Here is a 15,716-nt window from a genome sequence, read left to right as displayed (position 1 = left end):
TCATATCTCTTGACCACTTCTTCCTTTACTGTGGTGGTGTGGCCAGCCAGTAAGAGCTAGCGGCAGACTCAGACAATGAGGAGGTTGGGGAGGAACACAGTCCAGTTCTGGAGTCTGGAAAAGGCCTCTGATGAGGGCTCTGTGTTGGGGACAGAGTTGGGGACAGGGCCGTCGGACGGTTATCAGCTGCCCTCTGAGTCGGAGATCAGTGAGGCAGAAGAACAGCTGGAGCCTGTTCCCAGTGTGCACATGCACAGAGCTGCCAGAAGAAGGGAACAGCTAAGGAACAAGGGTCGACTCGGGAGTAAAGACACAGGTGGACGGAGAATGGCCCCTCCCAGAGGGAATAACGAGGAGCAAAAGGGGAGTGGTGTTTGTAGGAGACAATTAGTTCGTCTAATTAGTGTGAAGATTTGTTCCTGACTTCTTGCCAAGTAATTGCTGCTCCAGCGTGGCATTTGGAGGATATTGGCCTAGCAACTCTCCAAGCCTGATAAAGGTCTGTAGTTGTGCAATCTCTTGAAAGACTGTTGGCCAGGACTTTACTAGAGAGGAATTCACTTTAAATTAAATAAAAGGGGTTTTACCCGGACGAGGAGTCGGCTTTTGAGATCTTGGTCAGAACACTTAGTGGATGCTTGGTTTTAAAACGCAGAGGCTTTCTACCACTTCGCCATTCAAGCCTTTCCGTCTGTTGCTTTAGGATTCCTCCCGAGATATCAGGGAAGCTCTGCACGAGCTGCTGTGCTGCACCAACGTCTCGACCAGGGAAGGCATCCATCTTGCCTTGGCGGAGCTGCTGAAAAACCTCGCCAAGTATCCGACGGACAGGGACTCTATCTGGAAGTAAGTCTTTCTTTGTCGCCGAAAAGAAAAAACAACCCAGAATACAGGGAGTCCTTTGACTTCACAGCCGCAAGGGAGACCGACGTTTTCCCTTGGGAAGCAAGACAATTGTCCGCGCGAGTTTTGCCCCCTTTCTGAACTGCCTTTCCAGAGGCGTAAGGGAATCACTGCAGTGGGTGTAGCCGACTCTGAGACACATCATTCATTGTCACCCGTGACCCTGGTTTTTCCCCTCCACCCCCTGAGTGTATCGTAATTCATATTCTCCAATAAGGCACATCCATAGCCAAGAGCCATGATGGCGAACCTTATGGCACGCGTGCCACAGGTGGTGTTAGGGATATACCCTAGCAAGATCTGCAGGGCAGTCAGGCAGGCAGGCAAAATATATGAGATAAGTGTTTTTGTAGCTTACACTCAGTAAACCAGATACACAGTGCCTATTAAATAGTTTTATTCCAGCAAGAGTTAAAGCATAGTCAAAACAGTCCATATATCATTCACTTAGTTCAGTCCGTCCAGGGATTATTCATTTGCAAATTCCAGTGTCGAAAAAGAGAGGTCAGTACACTTACAAATATCAGTCCGGTGATATATCTCCTCGCAGTAGAGAGATATGCAGAACTCAAAAACTCCTCTCTTCCTTGAGCAATTCTTCAGTAGGGAAATACGCAGCTAACAAACCATACAATGTAATCCAATCCAGTAATTGCCAGCAAACCGTCAGTGTCTCTTGCTCCCTCTTATGGTGGTTTCACACCACACCCAACATACATGCTTTGCAGTTTTAAAGTGACACACACTTAAACTAACAATCATAGCTTATATATATTATTTTACCCAAATTACGTTAGGTGACCTATGTTATACCTAACAGGTGGCACGCAGAGTAATTTGTGCCGGCACGTGAGCCCCAAGCAAAGTTACCTCACGGCACATGCGCGCACCTCCCAGCTGATTTTGGGGCCTTTTTCAGCCTGCCAGAGGCTTGAGGGAAGCCTCTGCAGGCTTTGCAGGCCGAAAAATAGGCCCGTTTTGTCACTTCCTATATTTCCAGAAATACCGGAAGTGACGAAATCGGCCCATTTTTTTGGCCTGCAAAGACTGCAGAGGCTTTCCTCAAGCCTCTGGCAGGCCGAAAAAGGCCTCAAACGGGCCAAAAATCAGCTGTGAGGCACAATGCAGGTAAGGGGGTGGGGGAATTGTGTGCACATGCGCGGGGGTCATGGGGGGGCACGTGCATTGCCTTCTGTGTGGCACCGGAGCCCAAAAAGGTTAGCCACCACAGGCCAAGTGTCATCAATTATAGCTCATCAACTCATAAAACATTTCTATGGTGTTTTTAGAGGTGCCATTTAGGGCTACCTGTGTTCTAATTGTTGATAAATAATTACTGTAGCCTTTAAAAAAAAAAAGATTAAAGTTTGAAATCCTAAGAGAGTTTGCTGTTTGGTTACATTAAAAGGGAACTTTCTCTGCTTTGAATCTTATGTTTTTTTTTTCAGGTGCTTAAAATTTCTGGGAGGAAGGCACCCCACCCTGGTGCTCCCACTTGTCCCTGAATTGTTGGGGACCCACCCTTTCTTCGACACCCCCGAACCAGACATGGATGATCCAGCTTGTATCCTTTCCTCTCCACACACCTGTCCTGCAGTTAATGCTTCAGGGGAATTCAGATTTACCTGCACAAAACTACTTGTGATTTCCAAGCAGCTGGTTAGGACAGAAAAGTAATTTTGAGTTGCAATGGGTATGTGAATCCCCCTTTTTGGGCCAGTTTGTGGTTTCCTGGGGTATCGTGTAAAGAAACCATCCGTAAAATTGCAGCTGCATTCTAACATCTATTCGGCTGCTTGCTTCTTTAAACTGGAAAGCTGGTTGGGTGATTTCGGGCCAATCGCCAGGAGACCCTGAATTCTGGTACTGCCTTAGGCATGAAAACTGGCGGGGGTGACTTTGGGCCAGGAAGGCTGAGTCATGTCAGGCCCAAAATTGACATATGCATAGCCATTTTATTTTGCCTTCTTATATATTCCTTTTCTTTCTTTCTCTTTGCTGGTTATGGGGGGAAGGGATTCAGACTTGCCACATTCCTAAGGTGGGAGGAATGGATATAGAGTTGTTTAGGCTAGGTGGTTCTTCTTCCCGTGGGAACGAAAGCTGACCCTGCTGAGACCTGGAGGTGGAGATTGATGACACCAGGCAAACGTTGGTTTGCTTTTATTGGGGAATGTGACTTTTAGGGGCTGTTTCTAACTTCCAATATTAGGTGGTGTAATTCCGGGCTGTGTCAGATCCAGAACTACAACAGATTTTGCCAATTTGATGCTTTCCAAAATACAATTAATTGATTTGGGAAAATGGACTTTGCTCTTTTCTTTTTAAATGGATTTCATCCCTTGGAAACCTGACAAGTCAACCTTGAGCCAGTCAGGATCGAACTCCTGGCAGTGGGCAGAGAGTCAGCCTGCCATTCTGCATTCTAACCACTCTGCCACCAGGGCTCATCTATTCCTTGTATTTCTGATTCTGTGCTATCCTAAAATCACTGGCTTTGTTCCTGCTCATTTTTTTCCTCCCTCTGGCCCTTAAAATACATCTGTTTTAACTGCTTTACAATCAAGGACCTGAAGTCTTTTCCCTCCCTTAACCTGAGGCACAGATATCGCAGTCTTGGTTCTTATTTTCAACGCGGCTAAATCCTGCCCAACGATGCCGGCGCTCTTCTCTGACCACACCTTCCGGCACTACGCTTACCTTCGGGATAGTCTCTCACACCTTGTGCCGCCTTTGAGGGTAAGTCGTTGGGACGAACCCTTGGCATCCAAGGACGGTGCTTTTTACAACTACACAACTACAAATTTTACAAAAACAACATTTACAAATGTATTCGTTTGTCAAACATGTACAAGATAACAAGTATAGGTATGAACATAAACAAGAACCAAGGGAGTCAATACAGATAAATGGGGACAGTAAGACAGGGCCCGCGAGTGCGCTTATGCACGCCTCCTTTAAGGCCCTCTTAGGAATGGGGTGAGGTCCACGGTAGACAGTTTGAGGTTGAAGCTGCAAGGGTTCGAGTCTGGGACAACGGAGTCGGGTAGAGCGTTCCAGGCGTTGACCACTCTGTTGCTGAAGTCGTATTTTCTGCCATCGAGTTTGGAGCGGTTTACTTTGAGTTTGTACCGGTTGTTTGCCTATGTGTTATTGTGGTTGAGGCTGAAGAAGTCGTTGACAGGCAAGATGTTATAGCAGACGATTTTGTGTACTATGCTTAGATTGGACGCAGGTGGCGCGGTTCTAGGTTGTCCTGTCCCAAAATTTCGATCCTGGAGGTGTAAGGGAATTCTATTGTGAGTGGAGGAGTGAAGAATTCTTCTCGAGAAATACCTCTGAACCCGTTCAATTGTGTTAATGTGTGATATACAGCGCAGGTTCCAGGCAGACGAGCTGTATTCGAGAATTGGTCTGGCAAAGGTTTTGTATGCCCTAGTTAACAATTCAATGTTGCCGGAGAAAAAGCTTGGCCAAATAAGGTTAACAATTCTTAAAGCCTATTTGGCAATGTTATTACAGTGAGCTCTGGTGCTGTTGTGGTTAGCCGGCAGCAGGTGTGGACGGCTGAGGAGAGCGAGGACTCAGATGAGGAGCCAGGACCATTAGGGAGTAGACTGCTGCCTTCAGAGATTGTGGGGGCTGGCAGCAGCGATGAGGAGGTTCCTGAGGAGCCTGTGCCAAGTGCATGTGCGCGCAGGGCTGCTCGTAGGAAAGAGAAGCTGCAACAGCACAGACGAGTCACCTGTAAGGATGCAAGATAATGCCCCCTCCTTCAAGAAGATAAAAGGCAGCTGTGCAGTGAACGTTCTTGCAGGAAGCAAAGACATTTTGAAACTCAGTCTCGTGGACATTACAGTTGGTATTTGAAGACCAACTTGTGTTGTAAATGATTTCTTATCTGTTGTTGTTTGGCAGTCTTGCAAAAACCTGGCAAGGCTCTTTCTTGTCGGAGCTAATTAATTGGAAGCAGCCTTTTTATCTGTGAAGAAACAGAATTCGTGAATGAAACGTTAAAAGCTTGTGCTGCTGCCTTTGTCCTGTGTTTGCTCTCTTGGAAACAGGTTTGGGTCAGAACAGGGGCCTAGATTATTTAAGACAAGTAATATACCACCACAAGTTTACAAATACAAGTTTCATAAGTCCTCAACTTAATAGCATTTGGTTTTCTTTTCTCTCTCTCTCTCTTTTTTTTTTTGCTTTTCACATAGCTGCCTGGAAAGAAGATGGCCGCTTCTTCTGGGCCTGCCAGCCTCATCCTTCAAGAAGATCCTTCTCAGGAATTTCTACAGCAGAGCCTCGAAAGAGTTTTCAATCTTCAGCACCTGGATCCACAGGGCACCCAGGAGCTGCTAGAATTCACCATTCGGTACTGGCTTTAGAAAATGAGAGGTGTCGCCCAATTTGGCGGCCTCCACAGAATTCTCTGCATCGTTTTCTGTTTCTTATTCCTCAAACCCTTAAAATGGGCTGCCCATATTCAGCGGTGTTGGTTGGTGTCCAAAGTAGCGACGGAAATCCATCTTCCAGTTTATCCTTGGGATAAACTTGGGAACAGTTCAGCCTGTCTTTGAGAGGCTAAAGAAGCCAAAATGCCGATTGTCTCTTGCTAAACAGAGCAGAATTGTCCTGCTATTTTCTGCGCCCTTGGGAGATACAGTGGCTCAGTGGCTTAAAACAGTGTGGTCGCCAATCAGTGGGCCCGGGATCCCTGGTAGTCCGTGAGAAAATTTTGGTGATCCGCAGAGAAATGTCACCCCTAAAGCATCCCCCCAAACAATTAATCTAGGCTGTGTGGGAACACAAGGCTGCGCCTCCCACATGGCCCGCGGGAACACAAGGCTTGCGTCGCTTGCATTGTGAACAACATGAGGTAGCTAGGGGAAGGAGGGAAGGGGGGAACGCGCCCCACGCGCCTGGCCTGGCCACCGGGCTGCTTCTTTCCGCTTCTTTCTTCTTCTGCTTTTGGCTGCAAGCAAGGAAAGTAGCCGAAGTTTTTCTTTCTCTCCCCCAAACTCTGCCAGAAATGAGTCTTTGGGGCCCTGCAAGGCCTCCTGCTCCAAGAGGCTGCACCGGCAAAGATTTCTGGTAGAGTTTGGGGGAGGGAAAGAAAGACTTCTGCTGCTTTCCTTGCATGAAGCAAAAAGTCTCTCTCTCTCTTCCCCCCCCCCCCGCCCCAAAGAACGGAGCTGGAGACAGTATCCTGCGATCCCAAATAAAGAATGATCGATCAGTAGGAAAGCGGGGTGGGGAATTTTCCTGCAGACCTTTTTCCTGCAGCCACCGTCAGTCAAAATTCATATTAGTGGACCGTGGGCTTTAAAATTATAAGTTTGGTGGTCCCTGAGGTCCAAAATTCGGTGACCCCGGCTTAAAAGATGCCAGAGAAGATCTATGCTGTGGCAGTTTGAGTCCTACCACTGCTTAATGGAGCAAGCTCCCTTCCCTTGCTCTAGCTTCTGCCCACCTAGCCGTTCGAAAGCCTGCAAATGCGAGTAGATCAATAGGTACCACTTCGGTGGGAAGGTAACAACGTGCTACGTTTCACTGCATGCTCGATGCTGCGATGTGGTGTCACGCTGGAAATGTCTTCACCTAGTGCTGGCGCAGTGGCCTAGAAAAAGAGAGGAGTACCCCGCCTTGAAGTCGACTATGACTAGTAGAGTAAAGGGGGCACAATGGCTCAGCGGTTAAAGACACCGAGCTTGTCACTGGAAACGGACAGCCCAAGTTTGAGACCCAAGTGCTGCAGGACGGGGTGAGTTCCCATTCCTTGCTCCAGCTCCTGCCCTCGTTTGCAAGCAGTTTACAAGCCTGCAAACGCGAGTAGATAAATAGGCACCACTTCGGTGGGAAGGTAAACAGCGTTCCATGCTCCTTTGATCATGCTGGGCACAGAAATCGTCTTCGGACAACGTTGGCTCCCTCAGCCAAGAAACAGAGTTGTGAGCATTGCTCAGCTGGACAGGGGAAAATAGCACTAATGCTAATTTGCATCACGGGAAAAGGTGTGTAAGGCCAGTGTTCTCACAGACACAATTCAGAGCACGCTGACAGTGTCTCCTCTAACGGTGATGAAATGTTTGCAACCACTCGGGAGGCTCAAACCAACAGCCCAACTAACCAACCCGAGCTGCTAATATTCAGATCGAGATTACAAATTTTTACCTCTAGTGTGGCAAACCTGCAGGGACTCTTTTATATGTTTATACCTTTTCTTTGGCCCAGGGACCTCCAGAGGTTTGCAGAACTGCAGTCTGACTTAGCAGGCCTGGCTGACTTCTCTGCCGCTTACCTACGCTGCCAGCTCCTTCTCATTAAGGTACGGCATTTATAACAGCTGTGTGTTTCTTTACTCTTGGTCTAATAAGTTAGGAAATGACATGGAACCAGCCATTCTGTTTCAGTCCATCTATGGAGAGTCTCTGTCATCCAGGCCTTGGTTGCCCCAAAGATACTCTTTTCAAGAGGCAACAGGACTTTCTGGATATATCGTTGAAGATGTTTCACTTCTCGTCCAAGAAGCTTCTTCAGCTCTCACTGGAGGGTGAAGGAGAGAAGGACTGATACTCCTTTCAGAACAGCTGGTCATTTGCATCCTTTTTAGTTGAGTCGTTGAGGCCACTTGGAGATTTGTCTGTGTCTACAGGGGTCAGTTGAGTAGTGCAAATGGGTGCGGAGCCTTCTTAGAACTGCTGAAAGGACTGTAATGTAGACTGGAGATAAATGAGGTCGTATCCCTCCCACTCTGTTGAGGAGGGGGCTGTTCAGGTTTGACCTAGATGGCCTCTTTGACCCCTCTTTCAAACCAGCGGTCTCTTTGTCCAAAATGCTGTCTTCAAAAGATTGACCTTTTTCTTTTAAATGAAGATACAGACTGCTGAATCTTATCCGGACGGCTTTGTTCTTCTGCGTTGTCCTATGAAGCCTCCAAGTGGCCTCAACGACTTTCAGAGGGAATGCAAATATCCAGCTGTCTGCAAGGAGTATCAGTCCTTCCTTTCCCTACCATCCAGTCAGAGCTGAAGAAGCTTCTCTTATGAGAGATGAAACTGTCAATGCCCCTGTCGGGAGGAGGAAGACGAACAGCTGACAGGGAGCGGGAGCGTGGCTCTGTTGGCTGTGGAGGAAACTGGGGAAGGGCAGAGTTCAGCTGGGCAGAGTAGGGGAGAGGTAGAACAAGGGAGAGGGGGTTCAGAGGAAGACCCAGGCCCACCCCCTCTTCATCCTAGGGCACACAGGGAGGAATGGAGAAGGGAGCAACTTGAATTGCATGGCTTACGGGGGAGGAAAAGGCCCTGATTCCTTTCATTAGCCACAGCTGGGGAATGAGAGTTTAAAAGAGATGCAAGTTGAGTGCGGTGTCTGCTGGGAGCAAACGTAATTTATCTTGTGTTGACTTTGGAATCTGCGTTCCTGGCATCCTCCCAACTGTGTTGAGTTACTGCTATGCCTTCAGGTCTGGAATTCCTTCTCCTGGCCTTCTCTCTCTCTCTCTCTCTCCCCATCTCAAATCTATATCTGTCTCTACCTACATCTGTCTGTCCATCCGTCTGCCTGTCTATCTACCGTATCTAATTATTGCACCACCCTTCTCACTTTACAGCAGACCTTAATAAGAGATTCCTGATTATTGCTTTGATTGCGTCGCACTGGGTGGTGGCTTGATTACCTCATCTTGCCTTAATTGTTGTAATTACCGTTTTTGTTGACCATATTTTGGACTTGATTCTCTGCAGCCAAAGGCTGTTCTGGAAGTTTTTCTCAGCCCAGAAGGTAACCTGGACACTGGGGGCAAAGTTGGAGCAAATTAAGGGACTCCTACGGATTATCTGACTGTGTTGCCTTTGTGCCACGCCCCTTTGGGTCATCACAGACACATTTTCAAAGAAAAAAAAAACCAGAAAGTACGGTTGCCTCTTGAAAAAAAAATATTTTGGGATAATCATGACCCGGATGACGGAGAATCTCCATTGACAAACCCAAGAATCAACCCTCCGACATGCAGTCCAAGGTCCCTTTGGCCTCACCTGTGAGATCCGGGCCTTTCCATCGCACAGGTGGTTCCAGGGGGGACAATGTACCCCACGCGTTGGGAAAAAAAAAAACTCTGGGTCTCGTTTTATTTTCAGGCCCTGCAGGAGAAACTCTGGAACGTCGCAGCTCCCCTGTACGTGAAACAGAATGCATTGGCCTTAGCTGCAGCTCGGCAGGTATGGCGGGAAGTTGGGCTGGGCTGAGTTGGGTTATTTATTGATTTACTTTGTGTTAAAACCGCTAGCCAGAAACAAATCACTTGGGGCTCATTCTAGGGATAGTAATCGGCAGACCAACAAACGGGGTCGGACTTTGCCTCTCTTCACAGTCGCGCAGGATGTTGTTATCTTGTGAGGGGGTGAGAACCACACCTCTGGGTGGGAGCAGGGAACTGTTTGGGTTGGGTATCATTGGCTCAGGGGTGGTAGGAAACCAAGAACAAAAGAGAATATTTGTAGCTCCAGGTCGAACTGCAGTCTGTCCCTCTGTCTCTGTCTGTCTGTCTCTCTCTCTCTCTCTCTCACACACACACATTATCTCTACATCTATCTATTTATCTCTATCTGCCAATATATCTATCTATTTATCATTTATCCGTCTATTCTCTCTCTGTCTCTCTCTCTTCTATCTCTATATCTCTACATCTATCTATTTATCTATCTAGCAGTAGCTACCGGTATCTACCGCTTATCTATTTATCATCTATCTATCATCTATATCTCTATATCTATCCCTCTGTTCTCCCTCTCTCTCTCCCTCTGTGTGTCCGTCTCTCTCTCTCTCACACACACACACATTATCTATATCTATATCTATCTATCGCTACCAATATATCTATTTATCTATCATTTATCTATCCCTTTATTCTCTCTCTCCCTGTCTCTCTCTCTCTCTCATATATTTATCCCTCTCTACATATGTCTGTCTGTCTATCTATCTATCTATCTATCTATCTATCGGTATCTAGACCTTATCTATTTATCTATCATCTACCTATAGAATAGAATTCTTTTACTAGCCAAGTGTGATTGGACACACAAGGAATTTGTCTTAGTGCAAATGCTAATCTATCATCTATATCTCTGCATCTATCTGTCTATTCTCTCTCTCTCTCTCTCTCATCTGTCTATATATCTCTACATCTATCTATATCTATCTACTGGTATCTACCATTTATCTATCATCTATCAATCAAGCATCTCTATCTCTACATCTATCCATGTATTCTCTCTCTCTCTCTCTCTCCCCATCTCAAATCTATGTCTGTCTCTACCTACATCTATTTGTCCGTCCGTCCGTCCGTCTGTCTATCTACCGTATCTAATTACTGCACCACCCTTCTCACCTAAGTGACTTTACAGCAGACCTTAATAAGAGATTCCTGATTATTGCTTCGATTGCGTCGCACTGGATGGTGGCTTCAGAGCCATTGTGGGTTTGAGCTAGCCAACACACCATTTTCCAGGTGAAGCCACCTTCCTGTAGCCCCGCCCCCCCTCCGGGAGTCAGACTTTTAAAACGCGGCCCCTTCTCGTCCAGATTATGGAAGAAACGTACAAGATGGAGTTCATGTACAGCCACGTGGAGCATCGGCAGGTGGTCATCATCCATCATATGAGGCTCCAGGCCAAGGCTCTGCAGCTGATTGTGACTGTGTGGACAACGAGAGGGTAAGGGGGCTTTCTGGGACCTTGGGGGGATGCTGGGATCGCTGGAGAGAGAAGTGAGGAGGAAAGTAGATTTCCATTGCCGACTACAGTCGGCTCGTAAAACTTTGGAAAGCTTTGGATCGATTTATTCCGTGCTGTCAGGTTGGTGTTGACTCTTCCAAAGCACTTGAAGGCTGGACAGGAACCAATGAAGAATAGAATAGAATAAAACAGAACAGAACAAGGAATGTAATTCAGAGTAGAGGAGAATAGGAATAGGAATAATAGGAATAGGAATAGGAATAGAGTAGAGTAGAGTAGAATAGAATAGAATAGAATAGAATAGAATAGAATAGAATAGAATAGAATAGAATAGAATAGAATAGAATAGAATAGAATAGAATATTGGAGCAGAGTGGAGCAGAGCGGAGCGGAACGGAATAGAATACAGAGAATAGAATAGAGTAGAGTAGAATAGAATAGAATAGAATAGAATAGAATAGAATAGAATAGAATAGAATAGAATATTGGAGTGGAGTGGAGTGGAGTGGAACGGAACGGAACGGAACGGAACGGAACAACAGATTAAGGAGTAGGAATAGTACAGAACAGAATTTAGGAGAAATTTCCTTCCTGACAATGAGAACAATTAATCAGTGGAACGACTTGCCTCTAGAGATTTTTAAGAGGAGATTGGACAGCCATTTGTCTGAAATAGTATAGGGTTTCCTGTCTGAGCAGGGGGTTGGACTAGAAGACCTCCAAGGTCCCTTCCAACTCTGTATTCTTTTATTCTTAGTGACCAGATACATAAATAGGGAAATTTTACAGATAATCCTTGACTAACGGGACCAATGGGAATTTGGGGTCGTTGAATGAACGGTCATAATTGTCGAATGCCAGGGTAATCGGGAGACCCAAGCAGTTCAAATAAAGATTTATTGTAAGCTTAAAATCTAGAAGAATCCAAACGACTCACAGTTAAAGCAATTTGGCAGTAAATAAGGAAGTCGCGGTGGATTTAGATTGCTTGTGGGAGCAAAAGGACTGGTAACTTATGACCTGTTTGACTCCTCCCTTAGCCTGGTCATTTCTTACAGTAATGCTGTGGATGGCATTTGTCCAAAGCAAATTCCCCTCTCCTCAATTTCAAATTTTATGTAGGTTCCAAAGTGGTTTCCCAAAGGCCTTGCACTGAATCGATGGTTAAATAAGACTTGGCATGGAAATTTGTTTTGTATCGCTTGCATTCCCACGCCAGCTGTTCTGTAGAATAATCGGGTCTGATTTCTTGGTCTGGCAGTGACTTGCAACTAGCAAAAATCAAGAGGTTTAGAATGGACTTTGTATCTTTGTTACAGGGTGGAACCGCTCGGGATATGTGAGAAATTTTTGCAGGAAGTGGACTGTTTTCAAAGGTGTGTATTGGCTGGTTACATATTCCTCAGGTGCAAACAGGTGCATACCTCTTTGTCACAAGGTTGCCCTTGCCTCAATTTTCCTTCTCTTTTGCATCCACAAGCATTTGTAACACACATACACAGACACACACACATAGACGTAACCCTACTCTCAGAAAGGTAATAATTAGTTATTAGTTATACCATGTTTCCCTGAAAATAAGACCCTGTCTTATATTTTTGTTGCCAACAAAAGAGGCACCAGGTCTTATTTTCGGGGGATATCATTCACTGACTAATCTCACTTGCGCGTGTCACCCTCAGCCTCCTTTTCACTGTCAGGGGCCTTCAGGAACTTCTTCTGTGGCCAACAAGGCTTTCCTGAAGGCCTCTGTGATGGATAATAGAGCTCTGGATCGATCCAGAGCTTTGTTATCAGCTACAGATGCTTTCAGGAAAGTCTTGCTGGCTGCAGAAGAAATGGGCCGGCAAGGCAGGTGTCGGGGTGTGCGAGGCCTGGCTACAACTGTCCAAAGGTTAGTAGTAGGGCAGCTCCACACACACCCCGTCCCCATTTTACTCATGCACTTTGGTGTGGGCAGGATCTTAATTAGGGCTTACTTTGTGGATAGGGCTTACATTGGGCACGTGTAAAAATCAAACTAGGACTTACTTTCAGGGTAGATCCTATTTTAGGGGAAACAGTAGTTATCAATCATGTGATTTTAGTCTCGTTTTCTTCTCATGTTCCTTTTAAGTCATACATGTATTCTTTCATTCATTCGTTATTTTTAGCAGAATCACTTTCTGTTCTTGACTTTATATTTCCAGGTTGTTTTAATGATAATAAAAAATAGCCGTTGCTAATGCACGTTTTTCTGTGCCTCTGTGTTGTCAGGCCTCAGCTTCTCTCTTCTCTCATCCTTTCACCAGGTGTTTTATTTCTGAGCTGCCTCACATGCAAGGCAGCTTCGTGGATAAGCTTCTTGACCTGATGCCCAGGCTGGTCACCTCCAAGCCTTCAGAGGTAGTCAAGATCCTTCGGGTGACCTTGAGACAGAGTAATTTCCTTCGCCTTCCATTGCCGGAGAAGGTGAGCATTCCATTCATTCATTCATTCATTCATTCATTCATTCATTCATAAATTCATTCATTCATTCACAAATACATTCATTCATTCATAAATTCATTCATTCATAAAATCATAAATACATTCATAAAATTCATTTAATAAATTCATTCACCCATTCATTCACAAATTCATTCATTCATTCACAAATTCATTCATTCACAAATTCATTCATTCATTCATAAATTCATTCATTCATAAATTCATTCATAAATTCATTCACTCATTCATTCACAAATTCATTCATTCATTCACAAATTCATTCATTCATAAATTCATTCATTCATAAAATCAAATACATTCATTCATAAAATTCATTTCATAAATTCATTCACTCATTCATTCACAAATTCATTCATTCATTCACAAATTCATTCATTCATAAATTCATTCATTCATAAAATCAAATACATTCATTCATAAAATTCATTTCATAAATTCATTCACTCATTCATTCACAAATTCATTCATTCGTATCATCAATACTTTCATTCATTGATCAATATATTCATTCTTCATTCAATTTCTATAGCTGCCCATCTTAGTAAATGACTCTGGATGGCTTTCCATTCAGAACACATACTACAATTAAATTGTTAAAAAGACATTTTAGAACAATAAAACAAAAACGAAAAAACAGAAGCCATTAAAAGCCTAGAGTTGTTCTACGGTCCGCTTGGGGTCAGCTGTGAGGCTGTCTTGCCATCGTGTTTTTGGGAGTCCTGGTTCCCTTTTTCCACTAACTCTTCCCAACAGAATTGCTTTCTTCCATGAATCCCCTTGCACGACAAGGCCATAATAAGTGAGACCTGTTAACAATATAGCTAGGAAACAGGGCGCTTGATGCATTCAGCATCCCAGGCACAGGAACACACAGGTTTTTAAGTTTTATGAAAGGCGACCAGGGTTGGGGCTGTTCTAACTTCTGAAGAGAGAATATTCCACAAAACAGAGGTCAGGGATTGGACAGCCCTTGGTCTGAAATGGTATGGGGTCTCCTGCTCGATCAGGGGGTTGGGCTAGGAGACCTCCAAGGTCCCTTTCCACTCGTTTTTTCTTCTGTGGTCCAGTTGCTAAGTGTGTCTGACCCTTTGTAACCCCCACGCACTATAGTATTACGCCAGGCACCCTTGTCCTCTAATGTCTCCCGGTGTTCATTGCATGGATGATACTGGTTATCTATGGGGGCGCAGTGATTAGCGTTGCAGTACTGCAGGTTGCTTCTGCTGACTGCCAGCTGCCTGCAATTCGGCAGTTCGACTCTCACCAGGCTCAAGGTTGACTCAGCCTTCCGTCCTTCCGAGATCAGTAAAACAAGGACCCAGATTGTTGAGGGCAATAGGTTGATTCTGTACACCGCTTAGAGAGGGCTGGAACGAGTTGCACTGTGAAGCGGTGTAGAAGTCTACTGCTATTTCTTCCCTTTCCCCTTCTCCCTCCCCTCTTCCCTTCCTTTCCCTTTCTCTTTCTCCTTCCTCTTCCACTTCTTCTTCTTCCTCTCTCTCTTCCCCTTCGTCCTCCACTTCCTTCCTTCCTTCTGTTTTCTTTCCCCTTTTTCACCCTCTTCTTTCCCCCTTCCTCCTTCTCCCCTCCATTTCTTCCTTCCCTTTCTCGTCCTCTTCCTCTTTGTCCAACTTCTGGTGGCATGGTGGTACAATGGTTAGAATCAGCCTTGAAGGCTAACTCTGCCAGCAGTTCGATCCTGATCAACTCAAGGTTGACTCATCCTTCCATCCTTCCGAGGTCGTTAAAATGAGGACCCAGATTGTTGGGGGGCAAGAGGTTGTCAGAGCCGCCGAAATTCAGCGCCAGAAAAGTAAGCACAGATGGCTGAGGCTTCATTTCACTTCTTTATAAACACATAAAGTCAATTTTACAATACCAGTTGTAGATTTCTCCAACATGGAGAAACAGAAACCTCAAACAGAAGCAGACATGTTACAGGCTCAGAGCAGAAGAGCAACTCAGGAGCTCAGAAACAGGCCTCAGTTTCACTTTAGTTCAGCAGGCAAGCAAGACACACAGCAGAGGAGAGAAAAATGTCGTTCTCAACAGTCAGACTCAGAGCTCCACATAGCTTCAGAGCTGCAGAGCTTAATACAGAGCCACGCCTAGGCTACTTCTAGTTTCAGTTTCCAAACAGTCCTCACTGGCTGACTTAGTTGCTATGCCTGCTCATTGGCTGACCTTATTACGAAGCTCTGTTCCAGTTCATGAATATACTCTGAACAAAGCGTAGGTTGATTTACCCCATTTCTTCCCCCAGATCCACCGAGCAACTGCCACCATTATCGAACCCACAGGAGAGTCGGACAATCCCCTGCGCTTCACGTCCGGTTTAGTTGTTGCTCTAGATGTGGACGCCACTCTGGAACATGTGCAAGATCCCCAAAGCACGGTGAAAGTTCAGGTAACGTGATGCGGTCGGTGGTGGGTTTCCAAATTGTATCCTGCCGGTTGTATGTGTGGTTCTATGCGCTTGCGCTTCTCACGTGCGCGGAGGGCTCAGAGACCAACCTCTGTCAACGCTGGTGAGCTGACCTTCCCGCGTGTGCATGCCGAACACGTGCTTTGCACGCACACGGAGGTCTCCGAGAC

At 45.6% G+C, this 15,716-nt stretch overlaps 1 protein-coding gene across 1 annotated transcript in view; it reads left to right on the top strand.

Annotated features, from left to right (window-relative positions):
• Positions 1 to 15,716, top strand: part of INTS4 (integrator complex subunit 4) — a 43,601-nt gene that overhangs the window by 23,745 nt on the left and 4,140 nt on the right. The window contains exons 12-21 of the mRNA XM_026706785.2: positions 704 to 846; positions 2,352 to 2,467; positions 3,509 to 3,642; positions 5,115 to 5,272; positions 7,132 to 7,225; positions 9,036 to 9,116; positions 10,480 to 10,610; positions 11,951 to 12,007; positions 12,923 to 13,082; positions 15,385 to 15,528. Coding sequence (XP_026562570.1) covers positions 704 to 846; positions 2,352 to 2,467; positions 3,509 to 3,642; positions 5,115 to 5,272; positions 7,132 to 7,225; positions 9,036 to 9,116; positions 10,480 to 10,610; positions 11,951 to 12,007; positions 12,923 to 13,082; positions 15,385 to 15,528 — 1,218 coding nt within the window. The remainder of the gene's footprint in view (positions 1 to 703; positions 847 to 2,351; positions 2,468 to 3,508; positions 3,643 to 5,114; positions 5,273 to 7,131; positions 7,226 to 9,035; positions 9,117 to 10,479; positions 10,611 to 11,950; positions 12,008 to 12,922; positions 13,083 to 15,384; positions 15,529 to 15,716) is intronic.

This window comes from Pseudonaja textilis, chromosome 7, assembly GCF_049901715.1.
Source record: "Pseudonaja textilis isolate UNSWEBS1 chromosome 7, rPseTex1.2, whole genome shotgun sequence".
Classification (NCBI taxonomy): domain Eukaryota; kingdom Metazoa; phylum Chordata; class Lepidosauria; order Squamata; family Elapidae; genus Pseudonaja; species Pseudonaja textilis.
Note: the sequence above shows the minus strand (reverse complement) of the source record. Positions and strands in the feature narration are given on the sequence as shown.